General features: G+C 42.7%; 1 protein-coding gene across 1 annotated transcript in view; it reads right to left on the bottom strand.

Annotated features, from left to right (window-relative positions):
* LOC111958300 (rho GTPase-activating protein 10) overlaps positions 1 to 26194 on the bottom strand; it is a 73290-nt gene that overhangs the window by 5480 nt on the left and 41616 nt on the right. Inside the window, 11 exon segments of the mRNA XM_070437144.1 lie at positions 67 to 191; positions 1196 to 1279; positions 9663 to 9819; positions 12406 to 12535; positions 15032 to 15191; positions 16890 to 16995; positions 19565 to 19623; positions 22389 to 22473; positions 24698 to 24772; positions 25856 to 25924; positions 26036 to 26109. Coding sequence (XP_070293245.1) covers positions 67 to 191; positions 1196 to 1279; positions 9663 to 9819; positions 12406 to 12535; positions 15032 to 15191; positions 16890 to 16995; positions 19565 to 19623; positions 22389 to 22473; positions 24698 to 24772; positions 25856 to 25924; positions 26036 to 26109 — 1124 coding nt within the window.

Below are 26194 nucleotides of genomic sequence, written 5' to 3'. Positions count from 1 at the left end.
AGAATCCAATATGCCCGGTGGTTCTTTGAGATTTGAGTGAGCGACCGTTGGAGCGATAACACTTACCGGCGCTGAATATTGCTCCGACCTGGAAGGATAACTCAGATTCGTGCTCGGCCTCGCACGGGTACACCGCCATGGCTCTCTTCCGCCGCCACTGGTGACACTGAAAAATGAAGACAATCAGTGAGCTGGTTGGGAGAGAGGGAGATCAGAGGATTACTCCACGGTTCAATCTGGGCTAGGTGATCAGTACTGAAACAGCAGGGAGAAAATGAGCAAAAGGACTATGGGTATCAGGGGTTGGCGCGAACCAAGAGGACTGTTGTCTGGCCGCTATCTGAACCTGGCTAGCGAGTCCACACACCACCGTCCCCCTCTGAGACACAGGGTCCGTGTGGATGCATCTCATACTGCAGACATGCGTCAGGCCACAGCGATAGACAACCACTATGGTTCTACTGAGATAAAGAGTGGGGCAATTCTAAAGCAGGTTTCTACACAAACAGAACAGCCGAATGGAATTCTTGAGTTCCTCTCCTGGCACGGTTTTATGAAAAATTCTACCCGTAGTGGTTACAGACCTAGACACTTTGAGGCTACATTCTTAAAGTGAATGTGAGGTAAAAGGGTTGTCTAAGACACTATATGCATGCATAGCCCTKCAAAGGTTAGAGAAGATGCTTTTCTGGCCTTGACAAAACAACGTGTTTATTCGGCAAGGTTTTTGTTGTTGTTTTGCCCCCTTTGCAAATAGTAATGCCTGCTGCCAGTTGAGAACTATGTAGAAAACTCAGCCTTCAATACCTCATACCCTGATAAATATTTCATATACCTACACTCTGCAACAACAACATTGGAGAGCGCCGAGACCAAAACATAACATCTATTCAAACTGAAAAACTTTTGCGGATGCCGAGTTGTCACCGCAACAATCTTCACCTGCACTTTGGGATTTGTTCTTTTGAATAAAGGGTATTCTTACAGGACTGCATCTGGARGAACAGGCCTTTTAATAAATAACATAATGAWTTGCCCATAATGACTTGGCAATGTGCAATTTCCTCAGCATAATTTGAAAGCTTGAATTACTGTGTCTGGTAGGTAGCCCAGCTATGGATAACAGTTATGGGCWACATGTCTACAGAGTTCCCACAGAGTSCATTCAAATACCTGTGTGTGCACGCGCGCTTACCCGTCCACTGTCTTGTCCCCATCAGAACTGGCTTTGGTCAGGGCTCCAGAGTTGAGCCACGAGGCTGCTACAGCGATGCAGGCCCTGTAATCAAGAGGGAACAGAGGGTCAAACATCTATAACCAGATACCTACAGTAGCATCYCAATGACACCAGACAGTGGTCTGCTAACACAATAGCAGTGACCACTGCATCCACCCAGTAGTGGGTCTTAGGCTTCACACAGGCCAGGGAAAAGACTATGAACTCAGATTGTTGCGGCATGTTCAACTGAATGGTTAATGTCCTCCCATCTGTATTTTACTGCAGTGAGAAGGTTTAGGTGACCGCCATCGTTAAGTTGAAAAGTGAATTCCCTTCTCAAACGCATATTTCAAGTTGTTTAAGTAAAACATGCTTAATTCCCTGTAGTCACCAACAACAAAAAAACTGAATGGTACACAGCCATCTCAAAACGACTGCTATAATTTACACTGAAATCATTAGCAATTGGTCGGGAGTGAGAGGTAGAATCTGAGGTTAATGGCTAGTGCCCTTGAGCTGTGGGGGGAAAGCCAGAGGGGATTTCAGCAGGGGACAGTGTGTGGCAGAGAGTAGAGGCTGGGAAGAGCACCACACTTAACAGCTAGCTACTTTCGCACGCAGCCAATTAATATTCCACCTCCAAAATCTACACAGCCTTGGCAAGGCTTACAGAAACACAGGTTTTGTTCTAATTACCTTTGTTTGTACAGTTTTTGTAAAAACAATTCTGTAGTGAAGGGCACATTTAGAAAATTCTACACAAGTTTATTTATGTGAGAATTTAAAGGACAAAATCAGTGGTGTTTCAAAAAGGAAAGAGCAAAACAAAAGCAGACACATTTTGGCCCTTTTGTGAAGAACAGCAGGAAAMAGTATCAAGGGTCATCACAAAAACAATTGACAATTCATCTAAAAAAACATTAGTCTCATATTGGGGCTGCATTAACACTGGCTGTTTCTTTGATAATACCCTTGACMCCCCTGTCTGACTACCACACCATCTCAGGACAATTTTATATATATATATATATAGCGGAACGGCACACAGAGAGAGCTGTCCTCACTTTATTATGAAGCATTGTTTGAATATTTTTGAAAATCAATGTCCTACATTTTAACCACTTATTTTACTGATATTTGACATATGGATTAGTCCAATGGTATAAAAATACAAAGTACATATGATTGACCCATTCTTTAGAGACATACATTGTCTTTTCCCCCTAGGAACAACTTCCACTGTTCTCAGGACAGACAAAAAAAACAGTATCACCAACTTAGAAAGTTAGAGAATGTTCTAGAGAGCCATTACTAGAGGTCCTTTAGCCTGAACACAGTGTAACTGGAGGGGAAAACAATTCCCTTAACAGTAAAGCCTCCACTTCCCCACTAATTCAACTGTCCTCTATAAACCTCCTGGGAGGTCACAGCCCATAACAACATCTGTTCACTAAAGGGATATAAGAGGAGAGACACCCTATAGACATGACCATTCACCCTAAAACAGTTATACCAATCCTATTAACCATTACTAGTAAAGATGTCGTATTGTCACCTACGCGCTTTACTGCTAAAGTAAGGACGAGGGCAGAGAGTGCGTCTGCGCTCTTTTATGCTCTCTGCGTCAAGTCTCGTCCTACTTTAACCTCCAGAGACGGAGCAGGGCCAGCCAGGGCACAGTGGGGCTGAGRGGGACAGCCAGCGTTAAGCCGCCCTCCCCCCTTCCCTGCCCGGGGCCCATGCTAATACAGCGTAATGAGTAAATAGCTTCTAGCCGCTGCTCCCATAGAGACACTAAAATACAATTACAGGGAGCAGCTTGGGAGGGCCTGGGGGGCAGGGGTTACAGGTGGGATGGTAATGAGGGCACACAGTCCCTACCCCTCTCTGGCCATGACTTCTATCAGAATACGAAGACTGCATTGAATAGACGGGTATAGATGCAAAAATKTGTGTTTTGGGATAGAGTCACCCTTTCATTATAAAGTCGGAGGAAATACRTTCCTAGCGTGTAAGGAACGTGTTTGCTGGACTCAAATGCTAGCCAGCTAGCTTACATTTTGAACAACTATTTTTTGTTTGGCTAGAGTTAGTCTAACCCGTTTGCAATCCATTTAGCTTTGGTTGCTAGCTTGCTATAGAGGTTAGCTGGCTAGTTAGCTACAGTAGTTAGCTACTGCCATCAAGTTGTTGTGTTACCATATTTAGCCTATTCCAAGGTTTGTAGAATGCATACTGGCATTTTAATATAGCGGGAAAAGGGAATCTGGACACACTGTRGCCACATTTAAAAATGTAGGTGTAGATGCATGACGTGTTCGGAATTCCACGATCAGAATACAAAACTGCATTAACTCTCAAGTGTAGACATGGCCTCTCTCCTCCATCTGTCCCCCCCATCAGGTTCAGTCAGTGCAGTGGATGCCGGATGGTGTGGGTGATTTATAGCTCTGCAGACAGTGTGTGTGTGTGTGTGTGTGTNGTGTGTGTGTGTGTGTGTGTGTGTGTGTGTGTGTGTGTAGAGTGGCCACTGGTGTCTCAGCTGCTCCACATCAGCATGGGGGACGGAACGGAGCGCTGCAGTGCAGCATACCCACTCATTAACCTCAGTCTCCGTCCACACAGCACACTGTCTGCCTGGCGCTCTGCCTGGGCCAACAGCAGAACAGGAGCACTGTCACTTTACCCACCTGAGGGTAGGTGCTGAGATGCACTCTTTACTGCTAAGGTAGGGGGATGGAGGGGGAAAGGGGGCAGAGTGGATGTGTGTGTGTACATGTGTGCATCCACACACACACACACACAGTATACAGGCACTAAAACAGGCAAACACACAATTGCATGTTGGTGTGTACACGAGGGTACGCTCACCCACTTCCCACCACACACACAAAAACGAACAGATTCAAATCATACACTCAAATCTAAATATTCAGTCATAAAAGTTGTGACTTTACTACACAAGCGAAGGATATTAATGAAATGGCAATTATGAAGATCTGGAAAAGACCTGTCAAGTAACTAGATACTGAAATGATTACAGGATAAATGGTTGGGAAAGTATTCAACATGGTTGCCCTGGAAACCTGTCAAATGAACAGAGTGGAAAATGGATTTATCCAAAAACAAATTACAACTAAGCCAGACAAAAAAAATTGGGGGTGTCTTGTTACCCAAAATATCAGAGCCTCGAATTACACATTGGTTGTTTTTAAATCTACAAAATGTGTTTCCTATTGAAATATGATTACATAGATTGAACTTACAATACATTAGGAACACCTGCTCTTTCCATGACAGACTGACCAGGTGAAAGCTATGATCCCTTATTGATGCAACTGGTTAAATCCAYTTCAATCAGTGTAGATGAAGGGGAGGAGACAGGTTAAAGAAAGATTAAGCCTTGACAACTGAGACATGGATTGTGTATGTGTCTGCCATTCAGAGGGTGAATGGGCAAGACAAGATCCTCTTAACTTCTTAATAGGGGGCGCTGTTTTCACTTTGGGAAAAAAATCGTGCCCAAATTAAACGGCCTCGTACTCTGTTTTAGATCATACGATATGCATATTATTATTACTATTGGATAGAAAACACTCTGAAGTTTCTAAAAGTGTTTGAATTATATCTGTGAGTAAAACAGAACTCATTTGGCAGCAAACTTCCAAACAGGAAGTGAAAATTCTGAAAATGGGTCTCTGTAAGGCCTTGCCTATTCAATTGCCTTGTATTTATGGATCTGTATGCAYTTCATACGCCTTCCACTAGATGTCAACAGGCTGTAGAACGTTGAATGAGGTGTCTAGCCTGATGTGGGACCGAATGAGAGCTTTGAGTGACAGGTCAGCCATATTGGCAGTATTTTGCTACGCAGTTGGGAACGCCATATCTTTGTCTGCAAGGCGTTAGGTAGACACAAAGAAATGCTCCTTCTGGGACGTTATTGGATACATATGAGAAAAACATCATAAAGATGGATTTTCAACTGAGTTTGACCAGTTTATTCGACTTTTGGTATTTTTCGTTCCATGCGCCAAGCTTTCATGGACACGTGAGCACCATTATGCTAGCCAAAGTTGCTAATTCGACAGAAGAAATGGACATTCTAAAACCAAACAACGATTTATTGTGGAACTAGGACTCCTTGCACTGCATTCTGATGAAAGATCAAAGGTAAGAGAATATTTACGATGTTATTTTGTATTTTTGTGGAATATGTTGGCTCCAACATGGCGGAGAATGGCTGAGCGCTGTCTCAGATTATTGCATGCTGTGCTTTGTACTAAAGTTATTATTATTATTATTATTTTTTAAATCTAACACAGCGGTTGCATTAAGAACAAGTGTATCTTTCATTTGCTGTACAACATGTATTTTTCAGCAAAGTTTATGATGAGTTTTGGTTAGATTACGTCGCTGTGTAAAATTTCTACGGACAATTTGGTGTTATTTGTGACGATGGCTGCGTTGTAAAACCCAGATTTGTAGCTATAAATATGGACATTTTCGAACAAAACATAAGTGTTGTATAACATGTCATAAGACTGTCATCTGATGAAGTTGTTCAAAGGTTAGTGATTAATTCTCTATTTGTGGGTTTTGTGAAAGCTATGCTTGCGGTGAAAAAATGGCGTTGTGTGTTTGGCTATTGTGGTGAGCTAACAAATATATATTGTGTTTTCGCTGTAAAATATTTTTTTTTTTTTTTTTTTTAATCGGACATGTTGGCTGGATTCACAAGATGTTTCTTTCATTTGCTGTATTGGACTTGTGATTTCATGAAATTATATTATATCCCTGTGGCGCTAGGCTAGGCTATGCTAGTCAGCTTTTCTGATGAGGATGATCCCGGAGGGTGATTAAGTAGTTAAAGGATCGGACACCCTTTTTCAATTTTCGCCTAAAAATGACATACCCAAATCTAACTACCTGTAGCTAAGGACCTGAAGCAAGGATATGCATATTCTTGATACCATTTGAAAGGAAACACTTAAGGTTGTGGAAATGTGAAATTAATGTATATAACACATTAGATCTGGTAAAAGATAATACAAAGAAAAAAAACGTTTTCTTTTGGACCATCTTTGAAATGCAAGAGAAAGGCCATAATGTATTAGTCCAGCACAGGCAAAATTTTGGATTTGGCCACTAGATGGCAGCAATGTGCAAAGTTTTAKACTGATCCAATGAACCATTGCATTTATCTTCAAAATGTATCATGACTGCCCAAATGTGCCTAGTTGGTTTATTAATAACTTTAAGTTCATAACTGTGCACTACTCAAATAGCATGGTATTCTTTCACTGKAATAGCTACTGTCCAATTTACAGTGCAGCTTTCTGCCCATATCAGATATGTCCATGTCCTGGGAAAAAAATGTTACTTACAACGTCATGCTAATCGCATTAGCCTATGTTAGCTCAACCGTCCCGAGGGGGACCCGAACAGGGTATGGTAGTATGTGCCTGGTGCACCTGTTTGAGTGTCAAGAACTGCAACGCTGGGTTTTTCCACGCTCAACAGTTTCCTGTGTGTATCAATAATGACCCACCACCCAAAGGACATCGAGCCAACTTGACAACTGTGGGAAGCATTGGAGTCAACATGGGCCAGCATCCCTGTGGAACACTTGACACCTTGTAGAGTTCATGCCCTAACTCAATATAAGGAAGGTGTTCCTAATGTTTTGTACAGTGTATGTCTGAAGTTAGATTTTCAGTGGAARCATACTTAAAATAAACCTATAGTATAATAGCCTAGTTATTCTGTGTCCATTTTGTGAAAAACTGAAATTCGTCCAACTGCCCATCTAAACCCCCCACAAATAAACACGCACGTTGAGAAGCACAGGGTAAGCCACAGAGCAGTGCCCCTGGATCAAGAGCAGCTTTGGCGTTAAGTGCCTTTGCCCAAGGGCACAGCAGCCGGACAGGAGATGATACCTGGGATCAGACACTAGCAGCCCTCCGGTCACCAGTTCAGCTCCCACTAGTTTTATAATYGTGTGGCTATGGGGGCAGTCACTGTACAAAAGAGGTGGACTGCTGGTTCCCATTACCATATGGCAGGAAAGGAATTCAACCCCACAGCCTCCAGGCCTGGTAGGGTCTGCCAATGGGGGACTTTCTACTGCTCCTCTTTCTGAGCTAAGAGAGACTTTCCACATCACTGAGTGGTGGGCAGGGTCTCATATGTATAAACTGTACTCTAAAGTGACTAAGATACCTTAGAATAGTATAATTGTGTGTAAATATTGCATCACCGTCTCATATGTATATACTGTATTCTATATCACTCAGTCCAATGCTGCCGCTCTGACATAGATGTATATATTCTTTATCCATTCCTTACTTAGATGTGTATATGGTGTGAAACTGTTAGATACTACTGCACTGTCGGCACTAGAAGCACAAGCATTTCGCTACACCCACAATAACATCTGCTAAACACGCGCATGTGACAAATACATTTGATTTGAGCTGGTAAGCACCAACAAACAACTCTGCCTTCAATCTGGGTGGGCAGGAAACCCTGTTCTATGATACACAGCTGTCCGCCAACAGAGGGATGGGGGAGGAAGAAGAGAAGAGGAAGAATTACAGTCTCACTCTCCAGGTCTTGAAATGACTGCCACGGGGAGATCCAGATAGTTAATTTGGGGGGGATGAGATGACACTGAAGTTGGCAGAGATGATAAATCATCACTACAGAAAATAGTGTCTGATGTAGAGCGTTGTAGTTGAACTTGTGTATAATATGTCATTTTTTACAGGTTAGCTTAAGATGTACTAATTAGGTACAATTCCAGATATTGAGCAGTAAGCACCACATCACAGTGACTTCCTGTTCCAGTGTTGAGGCTGGTAGAGTTATTCTAGCCTGGTCCCAGATCTGTTTGTGCTGTTTTGGCAACTCCTATGGTCAATGTCACTGTSAAGCTAAACAGGAATTGCCAAGGCAGCACAAATTGATCTGATAACAGGCTACCTACTGTACACTCAGTCCACCTCCCACGCCTTTCCTTGGTGGAGTGTGACGGTGCCGTGGCCTCTGCCAGAAAGGTGCTCCCTGCCATGCTCTCACACACACGGCAGTCTTCATAAAGGTCAGAGCTGAGCTATAAGAGTGAACTAGAATATCTCCAAAGTCAATACGATTTACACGGCCGACGCACTGCCACCTGTCTCCCAAACAAATAATGGCGATATTCACGACCCCCTCCCGGTCACTCCTTCCGTTACACTGGAGGAGAGGCGACGCTACGAAGTGGGAAAACATGGAAAAAAATWGTCTTGGTTATGTAACCCACTGTAACTCCGTCTGTCTACCATGGCGATTTGGAGCCAAGGCTAGAGGTGCGACACACAGAGAGAGAGCGAGAGACACACACGTTGAAAACCAAAGAAATCAAATTTTTCTCCTCGGTTAAGTACGTGCTAATTTTGTTGTTTTACAGCTCGTGTGTCTTGTGAGAAGAACTCATTGCACTCTGAGCATCTCAGAGAGAAAGGGAGGGAAAGTGGGCGAGGGGGAGAGGAGTCAGAGAAACAACGTTTTTCACAAGGTGAATCTGCAGACATGAGACACTGCAGAGACAGAGCAGCCCAACATCTGCAGTCTMACCCAATATTATTATTAGCTCTCGCATCAGCATTCAAGGCAAGCTGTGGGCTGGAGACAACTAAAAGAAACCAAGGACTTCAGAGAAGGGTTGGATAGAGGGGGAAGAGAGCGAGCAGGGGAGAGCGAGCGAGCGCGAAGAGAGCAGTGAGAAAGCAAGGAAATTGAGAGACATGCATATGTACGTGGAGACTGGGAAGGGGTAGACAGAGGAGGAAGTGGGCATCAATTTACTTCCTGTGCCACATAATAAAAAGCATATTTTCTTGGGCAGGTTATGACACTAGCGATATATTCAGTTCAAAGAGTTTCTCAGAGACAGAGATAGAGTTTCAATTAAAGAGATATGAAGGTTTGCTGTATGAATGGAGCCAGCAACACCAAAATGTCCCCGTCAGTGACTAAGTGGTGTGAGTAGAGAAAACATTCAATCCCACTGCAACACGTCAGCTCTTCCAGACTGTCTGAGTTTGAGAGGGTGAAGCCAGACAGCTACAGATCTGAATGTGGATGGTAGTGGGGGGGTGACTCGGGGGAAAGTTAGATATGCAGAAGATGTTTAGCTAAAGTGATTGAGTTAATTACTATTTCAGGAGAGTTGGTAACCTGTATTAGATACAGCATTGTAAAGAGGTTAGGGTAAAACAGTAGGCTACTCTTTTATATTTTCTTGGGCAGGTTGACACTAGCGAGAGATGTTATGATGGCTGATCCTATAGTGACACCAATCAGGATACATTACTTGCAACTGAAGTTGCCAGAATATCTGAAAAGACTGATGCTGAGGTTAACCGCAGGCATTTCTCCATGTAGACCCACTTACCCTGGGCTGTCTCCTGTGCTGAGGCTGGCGAGAAGGGGAGCATGGTTGGCCTTCTCCGGAGGTGTCCCCGAGGCAGTCGACTGGGACGACACCGACTCGTTGCTGCCTAGCGACGCCTCATCCGAGTTGGAACCGACATCAGGTGACGTCGGTAACACTGGGAGGAGAAGGCTGTTAGTCATTGAGCAAATTGTTGGACGAGAACGTCTTTGTCCTTTATTTAGGGGAGCATGGCTAAACGCGGCTCTGTGGATGACCCTGYGCCACTACAGCAGCTGAATGTGGCAGTGGACCACCAGGAGATCACCATGACTAAGGGACGCTAGGAGGTTCCAGGCCAAGTAAAACTCTTAGTTCCTGTTTTTAAAACTGAGGGACAGACTATCCTAAGCAGCAATTCAAAGTTAAAAAAGGAAGTTGCTTGTTTAAATTTGGAAGTGTGTAGTTTCCTTTCCCACCACGCCGATCAAAGCGACAGGGCAGCCATTCTGGATTATGGGAGTCTATATTAAATGAGTGATGTTCAGGCAGAGTCCCCCTGGACTCCACTAAAAGCGAATGGCTGACAGTGCTGTGCGAGAAAGTGTTTGCAGATTCTGTCGAAGACAATCATGATCATAAAAGGGCCGTTCATAAAATACTGTAGCTTTTCGGCCCGTATACAATAGGTCTTATAGATATGACACTGATATGAAAAAGCCATATATATATATATATATAATGATATCTAGCCTCTTGTAGGATGTAACATATGCTTTGTACACAATGCCTGGGCCATTATGCGGATTAATTATSACGCATAAAATTACTAAAATTAAGTCACGACCGGGTTTATGGAAACAGGAAATGCTGGTACAATTGTATAAATGCTGGCAGACAATTTGTTTGAATCTTTGTCGGTAAAATGAATTATGCAAAAAATGGGAGGTGGAAACACCTTWATGCGCAAATATTGATATAATAACTATCATATCAAAGTAAACTTGGAGTCAAACAATAATACGTTGACACGGGAAAGCATGCAGTTTTAGGCTACAGACGAAAGTTACGATGAACTTCAGGGTGGTGAAAGTGCACGGTGATGAGATTGATGCTCTTTCCAATAAAAAAAAGGGGGAGATTCTGCTGACATGATCAATGCTGTTAGACCAAAAAAAATTGTTCTCCATAATAATCTTTTAGGTAGCCTATCCGCACTGAGCTGTTGGCTAGAGAGTACATAAGACCAGAATAGGAACATTTGCTATATAATGTAACAGCTTGTGACAAAACCATCAGTAGAGTTGAAAATTCAATGGAAACCATTTTGTTTGGTACATGGGAATTGAACTGCAAAACTATTTTTATGTGCACTACGTCATCCACGCACAGCCTTTTCTGCACAATGAGTCAGTTTGATAGAAACACGTCGGGTGGGAAAATGTGCATATCATTTTACACAGATTGGACAATATTCGCATGAAAATCTGTCACCAATTGGATGGAAACCTAGCTACTGTAGCAAAACTTTTTTTATACAGAAAGCGCAAACAAGCGTTTAGTATTGGACAAGTTCAAGTAGTCTTCCATTTGATGACTAACAAATACAACCCTGGCTAATGCTAAAAGCTAAAGACAGGATTGAACTGGCCCAGAAAAATATCAAAGCACCTGGTTCATTGTCCTGCAAATGAGACGGGATTTTCTTCCAAACCCTGGCAGTCATATCTTTTAATAACGTGTCAACATATTGTTAAAGTATTTGTTCCACGTCACCTGAGTTTTGGCAAAATGTAAGATTTCCATCAGAGAGAAAATAGAGTAAGGTATAAAACAAAACTTGATCGTGAATAATTTGATCCAGGAAAATATGATATCCCTGGCATTCCAAACTGCAGTGTCCTCAGAAATCCAATACCTGTTGGACAGTTGCCCCATTGCAAGTGTGTTAATACACTTCCCTTTGAAGGGGCTGAAGCTACGGCCACACAAAGACGGGTGAAAATGGATGAGAAACACATACCTTCCTCACTGTCCATTRTAGACCGTCAAATGTAACTCATTTCAACTGTTAACACGTGAGTTGCATATATAAAAATGATAGACAAATCCATGGATGCCCTCAGTTCTCTGTTGTCCTTCAACCATTATCAGCCCTTGGCTTATCAGTTTTCCATGGATAAAAAAATCTAGGTGCGCCCGCAGCCTTCAACGTAGTYGTCCATATCTACTGGGTATATTTGCCCACACATACATTTAAAAATTAAACGTTCTCCGCCAGGTAGTTAGACATCTCACTTTAAAAACATCCACAGATTCAGAACACAATATGGTTAAWGAGAGGATTACATATTTTTCATCCCAGATATTAAAATACCCCAATGGTAAAAGCCTGTAGCAATATGAAGGGAGTGGAGTCAGTCTGATAAGCAGATTAGGCCTCCTTTAGGTCATGGGGACCTGCTGGGGATATGGGGTTCACAGTAGGGCAGCAGGCCAACTCACCAGGYTCTCCTGGTAGAGCAGTGTGGGAGGAGAGGCCTGGTACAGTAGTTGTACAGCTGTCCYCTTTATATTAGTGATGATCTATAAAGCTATTGTGCAGGTTTASAAAGGTTCAACACTAGCTTCATGACTGATATATAGTACAGGAACCGTCACTGGGATCGTTGAGTCAAATACGTCATGAGTAGGGGTCCCTCATTCCAAATCAACCTTTCAGCAAGCCTGGCTAAGGATGTAACGTTAGGGCTCTGTCTCTCACCTGTCTGCAGGTCCACGGTCTTTGGGTTATAGACGGCAAGGGGACGGTTCTGTCGAACCGACAGTTTCTTGGACTGCCTGGTGGGGGCGGAGAGCCCTGGGGAAGACGCRCCTGGGACGTCGCCAAAGATCTGAAACAAGAAGAGTAAGCGTGTGTGTGAGTGGCGGGGGATACTGTGTGCGCATAACCAAAATGTGATTAACTACTCCCTCAAAGCAAAGATGGAGCATATTGAGCAGAGGCATGTCCTCATTTTGAGGCATGTCCTCAAAATGTGTGTTTTGAAGAGCTCACATATTTGACGCAAGTCAGATAGCAAAGCACTTCCGCCCAGCAGCATGGATRTCTCTAGGGACAGTTGAGATGCTCTTTACTGACTTATTGCGCACTAGGAAAACACATTGGATCTTCCTGATGCAACTTACATCAGGGTTAATATAAACTTAGACCCTGAAACACTAAGACCAAATCCAGGAATAAGGGAATAAGGAATCTGCTGAAMGCAGCATCGTGTTTATTAGAGCACCCAATAGAAAACAAAAATGACCGTTTTCATTGGACAAACTCTCGGTTTTAGCGCMGTTTAGTGCCTAATGAACAGGAGCCAGAGGTGGCTAGGCGCTGCTGACCCACTGACAGGCAGTAGATCTGGAGGAGGCTCACCGTACAGCTTGTTTACGTAGCGGATGTGTTTACATAGACTAACTTCAGGATGTGGGGTTGAAAGAAATTAGGCAGAGGATCAGAGGGAGGGAAGAGAGCGAGGTAAAAAGTAAAAGAAAGTTGGGAGAAGAAAAAAAAAGGACTACGAGTGAGAGAAATCTGATATGGTTGAGAGCAGCAGAGTTTCAGCAATCTCTCCCCCTCCCATCTCTGCAGATGGATGTGAATGTAAAACACTGTCTGCTAGCATCTGGAAGTATCAACAGTCTGGCGAGAAGGAGAGGGAGAGAGAAGGAGAGGGAGAGCGAAGGGGAGGGAGAGCGAAGGGGAGGGAGAGCGAAGGGGAGGGAGAGCGAAGGGGAGGGGAGGCGCTGGGCCTGAGAGGAAAGCTAATGTCTGTCTGGCTGCAAAACTCCCTCACCTCTCGTCTCGCAGCTCAGCACTTTACTTTTCTTAAAGCTTCCAATGGTATTACATTCTGGCTCTGACACCAAGTCCTCCATCAAATTGTGGTGTGCATGGTGAAGTTCTGGAACATTATTTATGGAAGTGTCTCCTCACCAAAACTTTAATTGCTTGGTGGTTGAAGGTTGAGCGCTTTCTATTATTTGGACTATTAGAAATAGAGGAGCTCGAAATTGACGAGCAATCCATGGTCAATTYATGTTTCAGAGTTTAGGGGTACTCTTGGCATCKTATAGCTGGCCAGAATACTTAGCACATACTGATCTCAACCCTTTCTGTTTTCACTCTGGGAATTGAGCCCCTCTAGATGTAGGCAGATGACTATTTACATTAAAAATCAGATTACAGTTGTCGTAGCATGGCTCAGAATGGGACTTAAACCCTGTAGGTTAGGCAAAGGACCTTGCATGTACCCTTGTAGATGTCATCAAGAGTACCATGGCATACTGGATATTGTTTTTAAGCACAAAGGGGCAGTGAGAATCCCTGCTTTGTACATCAACCGCTGGGCAGATGGAATGATGTCAGCCAGGTACTGTAGTCAGCTCAAAGTRAACATCTCTACATTATGTAAAACACAGATAAAAACTATTTAATGCTTCTTATCAATAAGCTGMTTTACAGTTTCATTTGTCTTAGAGCCCTAGCCCAAGACAAACAGGGATTCCAATAAGTTTTACTGTACTCATAAAATGTGAAGAATACTGCAAACGAGGAAATGCTTATACATGGCCTAAAATGTCMCTCAGAGCAATGTCCTCAAAATCCCACTGGAGAAAAGTCTCAGCAGTGCGTTTAGCGGTGGGTTTTAGACAAGCTTTCCTCTGGYTGCAGCTTTGAGGAACAATATTAGAGGATGGGTCTATAGATGTTACTGTGGTCAGGGGGACAAGCTCAGGAGCAGTGGTGGAAAAAGTACCCAATTGTCATACTTGAGTAAAAGTAACGATGCCTTAAAAATGACTCAAGTAAAAGTCGCCCTGTAAAATACTACTTCAGTAAAAGTATTTGGTTTTAAATGTACTTAAGTATCAAAAGTAAATGTAATTGCTAAAATATACTTAAGTATCAAAAGTAACTTAAGTATTCAAATTCCTTATATTAAGCAAACCAGACAGCATCATTTTATTTTTTCAAATTATGGATAGCCAGGAGCACACTTCAAMAGACATAATTTACAAATGAAACATGTGTTTAGTGAGTCTGCCAGATCAGAGGCAGTAGGGATGACCTAAAGATGTTCTCTTGATAAGTGCGTGAAYTGGACGATTTTTCTGTCCAGCTAAGCTTTCAAAATGTAACGAGTACTTTTGGGTGTCAGGGAAAATGTATGGAGTAAAAAGTACATTATTTTCTTAAGGAATGTAGTGAAGTAAAAGGTGTCAAATAAAAACAGTAAAGTAAAAGTACTTAAGTAGTTTGTTGTAAGTACATTACACCACTGCTCATGAGTGCGTTCGGACGTCTGTTTCGTTCAAGAGAAGAATCCAGCGGTTACCTTCTCGTGTTGCTCGACGAGGATCTCCACCACAATGTTYTGGAACTTGAGGTCCATGATGGCAGCCACAGTATCCTCCTGGGGCCGCATCAGGGTGGGACCAAACACCACACCCAGGTTGGCCACCGTCATCAGGTTCAACTTACTGTGGGCCGCCACACTGCATGAGGAGACCAGGGAGGATAACAATTCATAGACAATTGATTTAGAGTGCTTTTCCCTGACATTGAAGATGTTTTACATAGGGGGATACATACACTTTAGATGACCTGTATACTATAAAGAATTCAGCTAGAAAATTCTAATTTGCTTTGAAGATCTGATTACTCCATGTCTGACAGCTTACTAACGTCTGTGACAGTTTGCCAAGGAAGGAAGGTGTTGCTACCACCTTGTTATGTCAGTCAGAGGTGTCTAGAASAGCATCTCTGGCTTGGYCTCATAGGTGTTAGCTAGAGTTCTGACTGACATTACCCAGTTCATCACCACTCCATAGATTGACCTTCCCTCCTAAAACTTTCCTAACCTCAAACTGAGCTTTTTTCAGTTGCCTTTCAGCCGATTCACAGTAAGTAGACGCTAAATTGGGTTGTTTTTTCTAGGGGAGGAATTTTCGCTTGACTTTAGAATGACTCTGAAGAGTTGCCAAACACTGCAGAGATTAGATTCTTTTGGATTCCCATTAGCCTTAAGCCAATTGCCAAAGCTAGTCTTACTGGGTTCCTGCACACAACGAAAAAGACAAGACCACAATTTACATACATTTAAAAACAATAAAATGTAGCGTGTGCGCGCGCATCTATCAGTTCCACATACRTCAGTACATACACACAACAAGTAGGTCACATGCAGGAGAGGCGTTGTGAGGTGTTGCTGTATTTCTTTCAACAGAAACCTCAAATTCAATCATTTTGAGTTATGACGAATCAAGTGAATCAACCGTTGTTTAATGATTCTAAGTTACAATTTTGGATAGTAAGAAATGTACGTTGTTCATAAAAAKTTAAGAGGAATTAAAATCARAGTCATATTAGACCGGTTAAGATATTCTCCTCAAAATGTATAAAATGACAAATTGTCATTCAACAGAGTGATGGTTGAAATGCATTAAAGGGAACCTTTGCAGACCTAAATGTGTCACCTAGTGACAACTTTCCTTTATCACATCTCAAATCATTTCAGACGGTGGTGTGAAATTTTGGCTTGCCCCTCTCCCTGCAGGACAAGCTAACACACATRCAGTCAAAACACACCCCACACACGCAGCCAATTTCAATAAAATAAAATAAAAAGTCGGAAGCGGTGTGAAATTCTCCAGTCGGAAGAATTTCATGCCGGATAATCCAAATTCAATTTCTGCACTTAAATGCCKTTTTACTTCTACTCTGAGAATCCTGGGGCAGGTTCTCTAAGAAATAAGATCCTCCAGACTTTGATTGCCTCAGGGAAYGAGGATTATGTACTTATCTTCAATTTGCTACTATTTAGTTTGTCGTAAAAAATAAAAAGCGAGTTGCTGAGGTAAAACCTTGTAATGTTAGCAAAGATGATTTTGAAATCTCAGATCCTATGTCTGAAAGGGCGAGTTGTGTAACAGCTAACGGTCCAGTTTGGAGCTGTCTCTTATACACATCTAGATGTGTATAAGAGACAGGTTTTAAGACAGGGTGGGGAGGGAGTTCTCTGCCTGCACTTAGTTGGAACAGAAGATGTGAGAAAGGAAAGATTGATGGGAGAGAGACGGACAGAAGAGACAGGAGAGAAAGATGGGGGGGAGGGARTGGAATGGAACAAGGACCGTGGAGAAAGAGTACAAAAGAGTATGAGACCGAGGACGAGTGTAAGGCTGCTAACTCACRTAGCCAGGTGTTTCATCAGTAGCCCCAGGACCAGGCAGTTCATCTCAGGCAGCTTGTGGACCAGGCAGTGGATGGCTTGGCTACGAGACTCTGGACTACCACCTTCTGTTAAAAAACAGGACAAACAAGGTTTTGACAGTCGCTTACAGAAGTGCCATCATTCTATGTGGACCATGCGGGACTCCAACCCACAACCCAGGTGTTGCCAGCACCATGCTGTAGGCGTCAACTTTATTGCTCTGCAGAAATCCTTTGTTGAACCTAAATTGGTATTTAATGAAGGTAAAACTAAGTATGCTATTTTTCAAATCACATAAGTTTTGATTTATGCATATGTACTTTATGCATATGTACTTTGGATGGAGCCCACATTGACCGTGTCCCCGCATATAAATATCTGCGCAACTGGATTGACGAAAGGCTATTATTCTAAAAGTATGTTAAAGAGTTAGTTAAGGAATTGAGAATTAAAAGGTTTATAGGAGCATGTCCTGCCTTTTGTTTAAAAGCAGAAAACCAATGAGCATGTCAACATTCATTCTGGTTATTGACTACCGTCTATGAATGCAGCTGCCACTGTATTGACGCCATTGGACGCAGTTTATCACAGTACATTGCACTCGTCTATAAAGCCCTCTTGCATAAACTTCCACCACACCTCAGTGTTAACCTTTAGACGTATAAGTTACTAGACTCCGGGATGGCTAACCCTGGAGATCCCTTCAATCTCCACAGAGTCAGGAAACTCGCTTTTAGTTTTTTTTGCACCTCATGTGGAATGATATGGAAATCTCCTTAAAGCTGGTGGAGTTGGTCCCTTTAGGGCAATTCAGATGGACGTTTTAAATGAAGAATGCGTTTCATGTGATTGTGCTTTGCTTTCATGTATTGTTTGCACTTTCCATTTATAGTGTAATGGATGTGTATGTATAGTGTCATTGTTGTTGATTGTGTATGCAGGGCTCATCTGCGAAAGAGACTGGTCTCAGCCTGACTCCCTGGCTAAATAAAAAAAAGGTTAAATAAATACAATTGGAATCCACCAAACAGAACAAACATTTGTGTTTTTACATTGCTGTACTATCCTTAGGTGGCAAGACTCAACGGAGAAACTGTACAGCATAGAACGAGAAGGATTTGGATTTCCCCGTGGTAATCCAACCATAGACATTTTGGATTGAGCAGCGAGCGCTCTGGTGCAGTCAGATCTCACTCTGGAAGGAGCAGTCACAGTAGATGTGGAACCACCGACTCCGGATCTATTCACTGGAGACACAGGGTCACCCGTTTAAAATTTGTCGGCAGCTCTAGTCAATATTGGTGCAGAGACTACTATTTYTTTCACTTTAAAATGTATGCCAAACAAAAACCGATGATTGCTAAGTTAAACAAAGTACCACAACTYRATGCACAAGGACGACTTTGGAAAGTGTTCACTGAAAAGGTTACAAAAATACATGTAGTTGAAAAACAGTGCAGATGCAAAGTTTGTAACATTGACTGCACTAAACAGTCAGTTAAGYCCAGTACAAGCTACCATACAATAAAACAATGGATGCCGTTTACATTGCCTTAAAATCAGCTAGTGTAGGCTACAACGGGTTGTTTCATATTTAAAAGAAAGCAGTAAAGGGTTAACAGCAAATAAAAAGAGAATGGAGATGAACAGCAAACTTCCTGTTTGATRCTGATATTARACATGAGTGAATTTTGCCAGAGGATATGTAGGCTACTGTTGCTTGCTATAGAGAGATAGCTTTATACTACAGAAGCTACCGTGTAAAAGGGTTGTGATAAAAACCCACAAGATCATCCCTTAAACATTTCCTCACACCCACACACAGGCATCTGATGGCTACTGCCCACACACAGAAACAGCCGGCGTGCACCCCCCCATTACTATGGGAACGACACACATTTGAATAAGGGAATAAAGCTTCTTATGGATGCTGTCATCTTTCAGAAAATATTTATTGCTAATGCATTTTTCTGTACCTGCATTATGAGGGCATTGCAAACGGCTGATAAAAACACTCCATCGTGATCCAATTATGGGACTTGAGGGTAATTCATGTTAGGAGGATCACTCAGGACATGTCAGGCAGGCTATTGGAGTAAGATTATATAGGGAGAGAAATGTCATGTTTCTCTCTGTTCAAAGTCACTGGGCCATTTTAGTGTAGGATACTAGGATTTATAGTGTTTAACAGGTGGTAACATTTCCTTTTTAAGTTACCTTAATTGCAAAGAACCAAAGGTTACTTTAAAGGCAGATGGTTGAATTAAAGTATGTGTGTGAGAGCGATGAAGACATCTCTGGGTCACGAGGCTTTATGGGTACATGCTGAGGCACTTTTACAGAGGAAAACCATGAAAACAAGCATTTGTTTAGACTACAAGATGTGGAACATTCAAAACAGTTACGCTGGCATCCKTTTTCCATAGAACTACTGAGAATGAAAATGATTCCTAACCAATCTAACTGCGCTGGGACACTTAGATGATGAATTGTCACAGACAAACACTTGCTAGTCATGCACACAGCATTGCACTCATTGATAACGTGCAATAAAACAGAATTATTCCTTTGCTCTGCTCCTACACTCCTGTGAGTGGTTTTACATCTGTTTTGAGCAGAGCTGTATTGTGAGTGAGGAGGACGGCCCAAACTTACTTGCAGGGGCGATAAAGTCTTTGTAGAGTCCATAGGTCATCAGTGGCTCAGGAAGACTCCTAGAGAGACAGGAAAGAAAGAGAATGCATAATAGAGCAAAAGTGAGAAGAGTGAGTAGAAGAGGTGGAGACCAAAAGAGAGAGTGCAGAAGAACGGGAGAATTGGGGGTGAGGGACAGAAATAGACGCAGCACTGTTTTATAGGGTCTGCACACAGCAATGATTAATGTGGATGTGTCGGGGATGGAATTAGATGGCACACCATGCCACAGTGAGATAACCAAGTTCTGAAGGTCCTTTCACAGTGCTGCACCAGGCCCTGTGCCAAGGCTACTTAGCTTCCCCTGAGGAACCAGAGAAGCAGGGGAGGAGAGAAACTGACCCTCTGGCTCTGCAGCAGGCCAGAGGAAGACAGATGGAGGATGGAGCTGCAGGACGATTTACAGTAAATCTACTGTCTCTACTGCAGACTTAAGCCTGTAATAAGGTTTCAGTTGACTCAATGGATGAGTTTAATTACATCATATGATTGGACGGTTTCCTAGATTGTTAGATTGCTTGTGTAAAAAAATAAAATGACACATTTTATCATATGATGTGTGCAATGTATAAATGCCAGTCACATTAACAGCTGCAATATCTCAGTAGCAATCTAAATGTTGTCTTAATTATAATTTAGCAAATGCTTATAAAAGTGCATTAATATGCATGGGTGAGTTGGAATTGTGGTTTTTGCATATCCCAACTCTCCCTGAGACACCATTGGAGAATGGGGCAGGGTCTACTACTAACAGAGACCCTGGAGAAATTAGGGTTAAGTGCCTTGCTCAAGGGCACAGACAGATTTCCCATCCTTCRAACTAGCGACCTTTCGGTTACTTGCCCAAAACTAATCCCACTGGCTGACTGTCAGGTTTCATTATGAAACAGGGAAAACTCCTTGACATAAACCAGAAAGGCAGTTCGCTGCCTGGGACCAGATCTATTTCTGCAGTCATGCAAATTTACAGCAATCTTTTATTGAACCTTTATTTAAAACTAGGCAAGTCAGTTAAGAACAAATTCTTATTTACAATGACAGCCTACCCCGGCCAAACCCGGGCCAATTGTGCGCCGCCCTATGGGACTCCCGATCACAGCCGGTTGTGATACAACCCAGGATCGAACCTGGGTCTGTAGTGATGCCTCTAGCACTGCAATGCAGTGCCTTTGCTCGTTGGCCTCCCGAGTGGCGCAGCGGTCTTAGGAGTTGGCAAGAGCTCACAAACAGATCTGGGACCAGCCTGGGAGAGTCAGTCCCATGACCCACAGCAAGCAACATCAAACTACTTCCTGYAAGGGTTGCGAGCGGGCAGCAAAACCTGGCCAGTCACAACACAGTGCCGTGACTTCTGACCTGCTAGCCTATCAGAGGACAGACTGACACCATTCCAGTTCCCATGCTTTTACATTGACCACTGAGCTAAAATCCTCTTTATTTGTTGTTGTTCAATTGATGGAAAAATAGACTTGGCTCGCTCAAAGTTGATTATTTAATAGGCTATATGGCAATGGCTAAATTCCCAATCTGGCCCTCAACCATCACGGTCACCTAATAATCCCCAGTTTACAATTGGCTCATTCATCCCCCTCCTCTCCCCTGTAACTATTCCCCAGGTCGTTGCTGCAAATGAGAACGTGTTCTCAGTCAACTTACCTGGTAAAATAACGGTAAAAAAATAAAATAAAATTGCACTGGTGAACTTGCCAATCTATAATTTAATTTTGATAACTAAATTTTTACAGCACATGGAGTACTGAACAAGCGTAATAAACTAATTCCAAAACAAGTGCAGAAGAAAGTATAACAGACTGGCCTGGGTTAACGATAAGTTGGCAATCATTTTATTCAGTAAATCGCTCCATAACGAACCAAACCTCTAACATCCCTTCAGTTTATGCAGCACTACAGTATGCAAATATCACTCATTAGATTCCGTTGGATACYGTAATTGCATTGGCGTCAGAATATGCAGTGCGAGTTTGTTTCAGTTAGCTAACAGAAAACTTTGGCTTAGCTTTTAGGGTACATTTAACTTGTTACCTTGCAGATAGTCCTAGATTAGAAATAAAAACCTTTCAGTTAAATGAATTGCTATTTGAAAAAGCAAGCAATAACTTAACCTAAATAAATCGATTGACTCATTGAACTAAAAAACAGGATTCCTTTAATATGTGGCATCCAACCTAATTTGAGTGATTGTTTCTCCTCTGATCAAATCAATGACACTAAAATCCCTATCATGCTAATGTATTCATATCACTGATTGGTTGTGTGGTGGTAAATTATAGGTAAAACACCTGCCACAGGCCACCATTTTGTTTTTCACCTGGTCACCTAATCAATACATTCAAAGATGGATATTAAACTATGTGAAGCCAGGGATGCAGCTCTTCTTCCTAGAAAGTGGCCAAGTCTCCCTATCAATTACCAAGTGCGTCTCAGGTCAACAACGGATTTCCTAGAACACACAGCGACTGGGAATAATGAAGTCAGAGAGACGGGGTCGGGTTGATGAAGTGGATTGATTATGTGTCTGAATTTAAATGCATGGATGTCTATGCGGCAATGTGAATGACCTGTTGCATTGCAGGAGTTGAGCTCCAGGAAATGATTAYGCTTCTACCCCCGGAGTAGAATAACTTCAAACTCAGACAATGACGAACAGTTAGAATAAAGTCTCCACAGCTTGCCAATTGCTAATAAGACATAATAGCCTACATGAATACATAACCTAGCGATTATGTAGCMGACTATAAGTGATTGATACACAAAGGATCCTTACCTCAAATACAGCTTTAGCGTGCTGGTGATCGTTTTCACATCCCAGTCCTCACACGTAGACAGATCCACATCGTTACTCTTCTCATCTGCAATGAAACATTCCAAAAGGTTTTAAACTCCAATACACAATCAACAAAATTATCAATTTTTTTACTTTAGTAGAGTACACGCGAATTCCCATGATACAAAACAAGTTTAGGCTCAGGGTAAGTCAACTAGTGTATTTTAATTTAACCCTATGGTGAAAGTGAACRGCTGCAAAGAAGCTAAAATATAAATAAACGTGAAATGTGTCTTGTGGATAAAAGCATTGCAGTAGTCTTGAGGAGCAGTTCTGCCCAGTGGCGATTGCTGGCTGGCTTAAARTATACCCTTCTCACACTACYGAGTCAAACTGGACCGAGCCAGGCTTACCAATACTGGGCTGACCGGATKAATAATCCACCATAGTTGTGTGTTTGAGTCAGAGGTTGGTGCGAGGCCACGCCCCAGGTCACCAGGAGGTCTCCAAGGGGTTAGACTTGGTGGGAGGTAGGTTKCTGCTCCGGGCCATTTATTTACTTAATTTGACTCTATTCCCTTCAGTACTAAAACCAGAAGGGCTGTGATTATTTACCCACAGAACAGTGGCCTGTCCAACATCAACGGGCTGGACCAACAGCCAAATGTGTGTGTACACAGCTACAGATGGTGGGAGAGTGGTGTGTGTCTTTTAGCTACTGTAATGCGCACATCAATATGAACTAACCCACATAGTACTCTGTTACAGATGTATTGGGACATGACTGACTCTACACTAGTAGTATCCAAGTCCTTTTACCTCTTTATTCCCAGCAGTGAAATTCCCAGCTGTAAAATATCCGTTCTCTATGCTCAGCTTTATGAGTTCTGTCAATCCACTGTCAGAGATTTGTGAGCAAAGTGGGAAAATAATGTGATCCACTTCTGCTGTTCTGGCCTCGTTCTAACCCCTCCGTTGAACTGGAGTTTATCCATACGTCTGTTCCAGTGAATTGTCAACTATGCACAGSGTGGCGATCTGGTCATGACTAACTGTAAACACCCCCTCCATCCCCTCTGATTGGACTCTGCCCATGTTAGTGGGTGAGATCTGAAAGGAGGTGAGGGATGAAGTAAATCTAAAGGCTTTCTTCAGGGTCTCAGCCCGGTGCTATGTTTTGTTAACCCACGCATCATACTGAACATACACTGATATGGCTGTTGGTGAAATGCTTGTGTTTTATGGTTAACATGACGAAGACAGCGTATCCAAATAAATGCCTGGTGACCTAAATCTCAACTATCACCGAGTTACCTGCGTCCATATGGTATTTGAAAGAAAACCGATACTAAYTGAACCCAGTCTACACCAGCAGACAGTGTGCTAATGGGCTGTGAAGTATGAGTCGGCAGGTTCAGGTGGGTTTGAGTGGCTCTGGGACAGCCTGGTGGCAGACTGGGTTTGTTGCCATTCAGATTCAGAACACACAGCCGACTAGACACAGATGGTGTCTACTAGAGAGGGCAGTCGTCGAGAGGGAAAGGTAAAAAAAGGGGGGGGTAGAGGATAAAGAAAGGGGATAAAAGAACATGAGGATGGCGGGGTAGAAAGAGTAGGAGAGAAGAGGCATTTAGAGGGGTAGAATGGCGAGGAAATCAAATTCCAGCTCCTGCTGAGCGACTTCAAGTTGAGTCCCTGCAAGGACAGCCGGGTGCAGGCAGGAAGGGGGCCTCTCAGGCACCCCAGGCCTATTGAATGCCGCACCAGCAGCACTTGTTGCACTCTGAGCCTGACATCGTCGTCTAAGTCACAGGAAACCATTACTCTGAATACTACTAAGTAGATCAGACCGGGTGCACAAAGCCTACAGTATMAATTTAACTGTCCAGTGGTTCCAGATTTTTATGAAATATGACCTATAATTAATTACAACATGAGGGAAATCATTTTCCTCCACCCTAAAATGTATTTATGTTTTTTTATTTTTAAATGCAGCTTTTGTGTGTTGGAATGGTGTGGTCATACCCCAACAGAATGGTGTGGGCGTATACCGGTCGTTAAATACATTMATGCGAGCAGACSACCGATTGGCCAGSAAATCTTACACAGGATGACATTGACAAAATAGCAGGCCTTTTGTTGGAGATACAAGTTAGAGGGATTTTAGTGTTTTTTCCTCCAATTTATGCTTTAGCCTCATGAGTATAGATGAGTCAACAGCATTATTTGGGTATGAGTTAACAGAATATTAACTTAAGTGATTTTCACTGGACAGTTACTTTAAAGGGTGATAAATGAGCATGTCTTACCGATCATTAGGCTAAGGAGCTTCTGGACTTTGGAGCTGACCCCCACCACTCTGTACAGGCCCTGGTCATTGATACCTGACAACAGACAACAGTTTACATAGCCCTTAATAGCACAAACCWTCATAAGAGGATGAATGGATAAAATTTGAAAATACAGTTTCTCAAATCAAAAGGTGGGCTTCTTCACCGAGTGTACAAAATATTAAGGACACCTGCTCTTTCCATGACAGACTGACCAGGTGAAAGCTATGATCCCTTATTGATGTCACTCGTTACATCCACTTCAATCAGTGTAGATGAAGGGGAGGAGGACAGGTTAAAGAAGGATTTTTAAGCCTGGAGACAATTGAGCCATGGATTGTGTATGTGTGCCAGTCAGAGGGTGAATGGGCAAKACAAAATAGTGCCTTTGAACGGGGTATGGTAGGAGGTGCCAGGTGCACCGGTTCGAGTGTGTCAAGAAATGCAACACTSCTGGGTTTCTCACGCTCAACAGTTTCCTCTTTATCAAGAATGGTCCACCAGCCAACTGTGGGAAGCATTGGAGTCAACATGGGTCAGCATCCCTGTCGAATGCTTTCGACACCTTGTAGAGTCCATGCCTCAACGAATTGAGGATTTTCTGAGGGCAAAAGGGGGTGGAACTCAATATTAGGAAGGTGTTCTTAATGTTTTGTAGACTCAGTGTATATGTTGCACCACTACCTGTAAACTATGAACAGTGCACAAGATATGACTGGATATTGGTCCAAGCCTGCCCTCATGTGTTAAAAGGGAGACATCACAACATTTCACAAAACCCTCTTCACCGCTCTACCCCAGGTGTGGGCAAACTTCGGCATGAGGGAGGTTTGAGTAAAAAAACAAAAACCATTGGTCACTCTTGAACCGCTAAAACGTGATAGAAAGTACATATAAATAAGATTWATATTTTGAAATAACTGCCATTTTTCTGGCCCATGAATTGCTTTTGACAGCCAAATCACTCCGGGGGAAAATACAAAGTGCGGCCCTCCCCTGAAATTTGAAACCCCGATCCCCCCACTGAGACTAAATTAATTCCCACCCCTGCTCTAGCCAGTCAGCTAACCTCACAAAGTACACTTCTGTAGGCTTTATATTGCCTAGGCCTTCTATTGTCATCATGCATCGTCTTACCTCGCGTCTCAATGGCGTTGATGGCATTCTTCACAAACGACAATCCTACGTCATCTAGCTGTGCGTCGACTGCAGAGTCATGACAACAGTTATTTTAATTATCCCCATGTCATTTTGAATTATCACAGAGACTACATTGAAATGATTGAGATCAGGAGCTTCTAATCTTTGTATACTTACTTCCACGTTCTTTTGAATAGGTTTTACCCAAGTACTGCCCAGCCTGAAAAAAAAATAATATGTAGCTTTCCACAGATCATTTGMTATCCAAGAGGTTACCACAAACCAAAAAAACACTTCTGCTGGTATTAATGTACCACTTTCATAGAATTTCAGTAG

This window comes from Salvelinus sp. IW2-2015, linkage group LG34 (assembly GCF_002910315.2).
Source record: "Salvelinus sp. IW2-2015 linkage group LG34, ASM291031v2, whole genome shotgun sequence".
Lineage (NCBI taxonomy): Eukaryota > Metazoa > Chordata > Actinopteri > Salmoniformes > Salmonidae > Salvelinus > Salvelinus sp. IW2-2015.
Note: the sequence above shows the minus strand (reverse complement) of the source record. Positions and strands in the feature narration are given on the sequence as shown.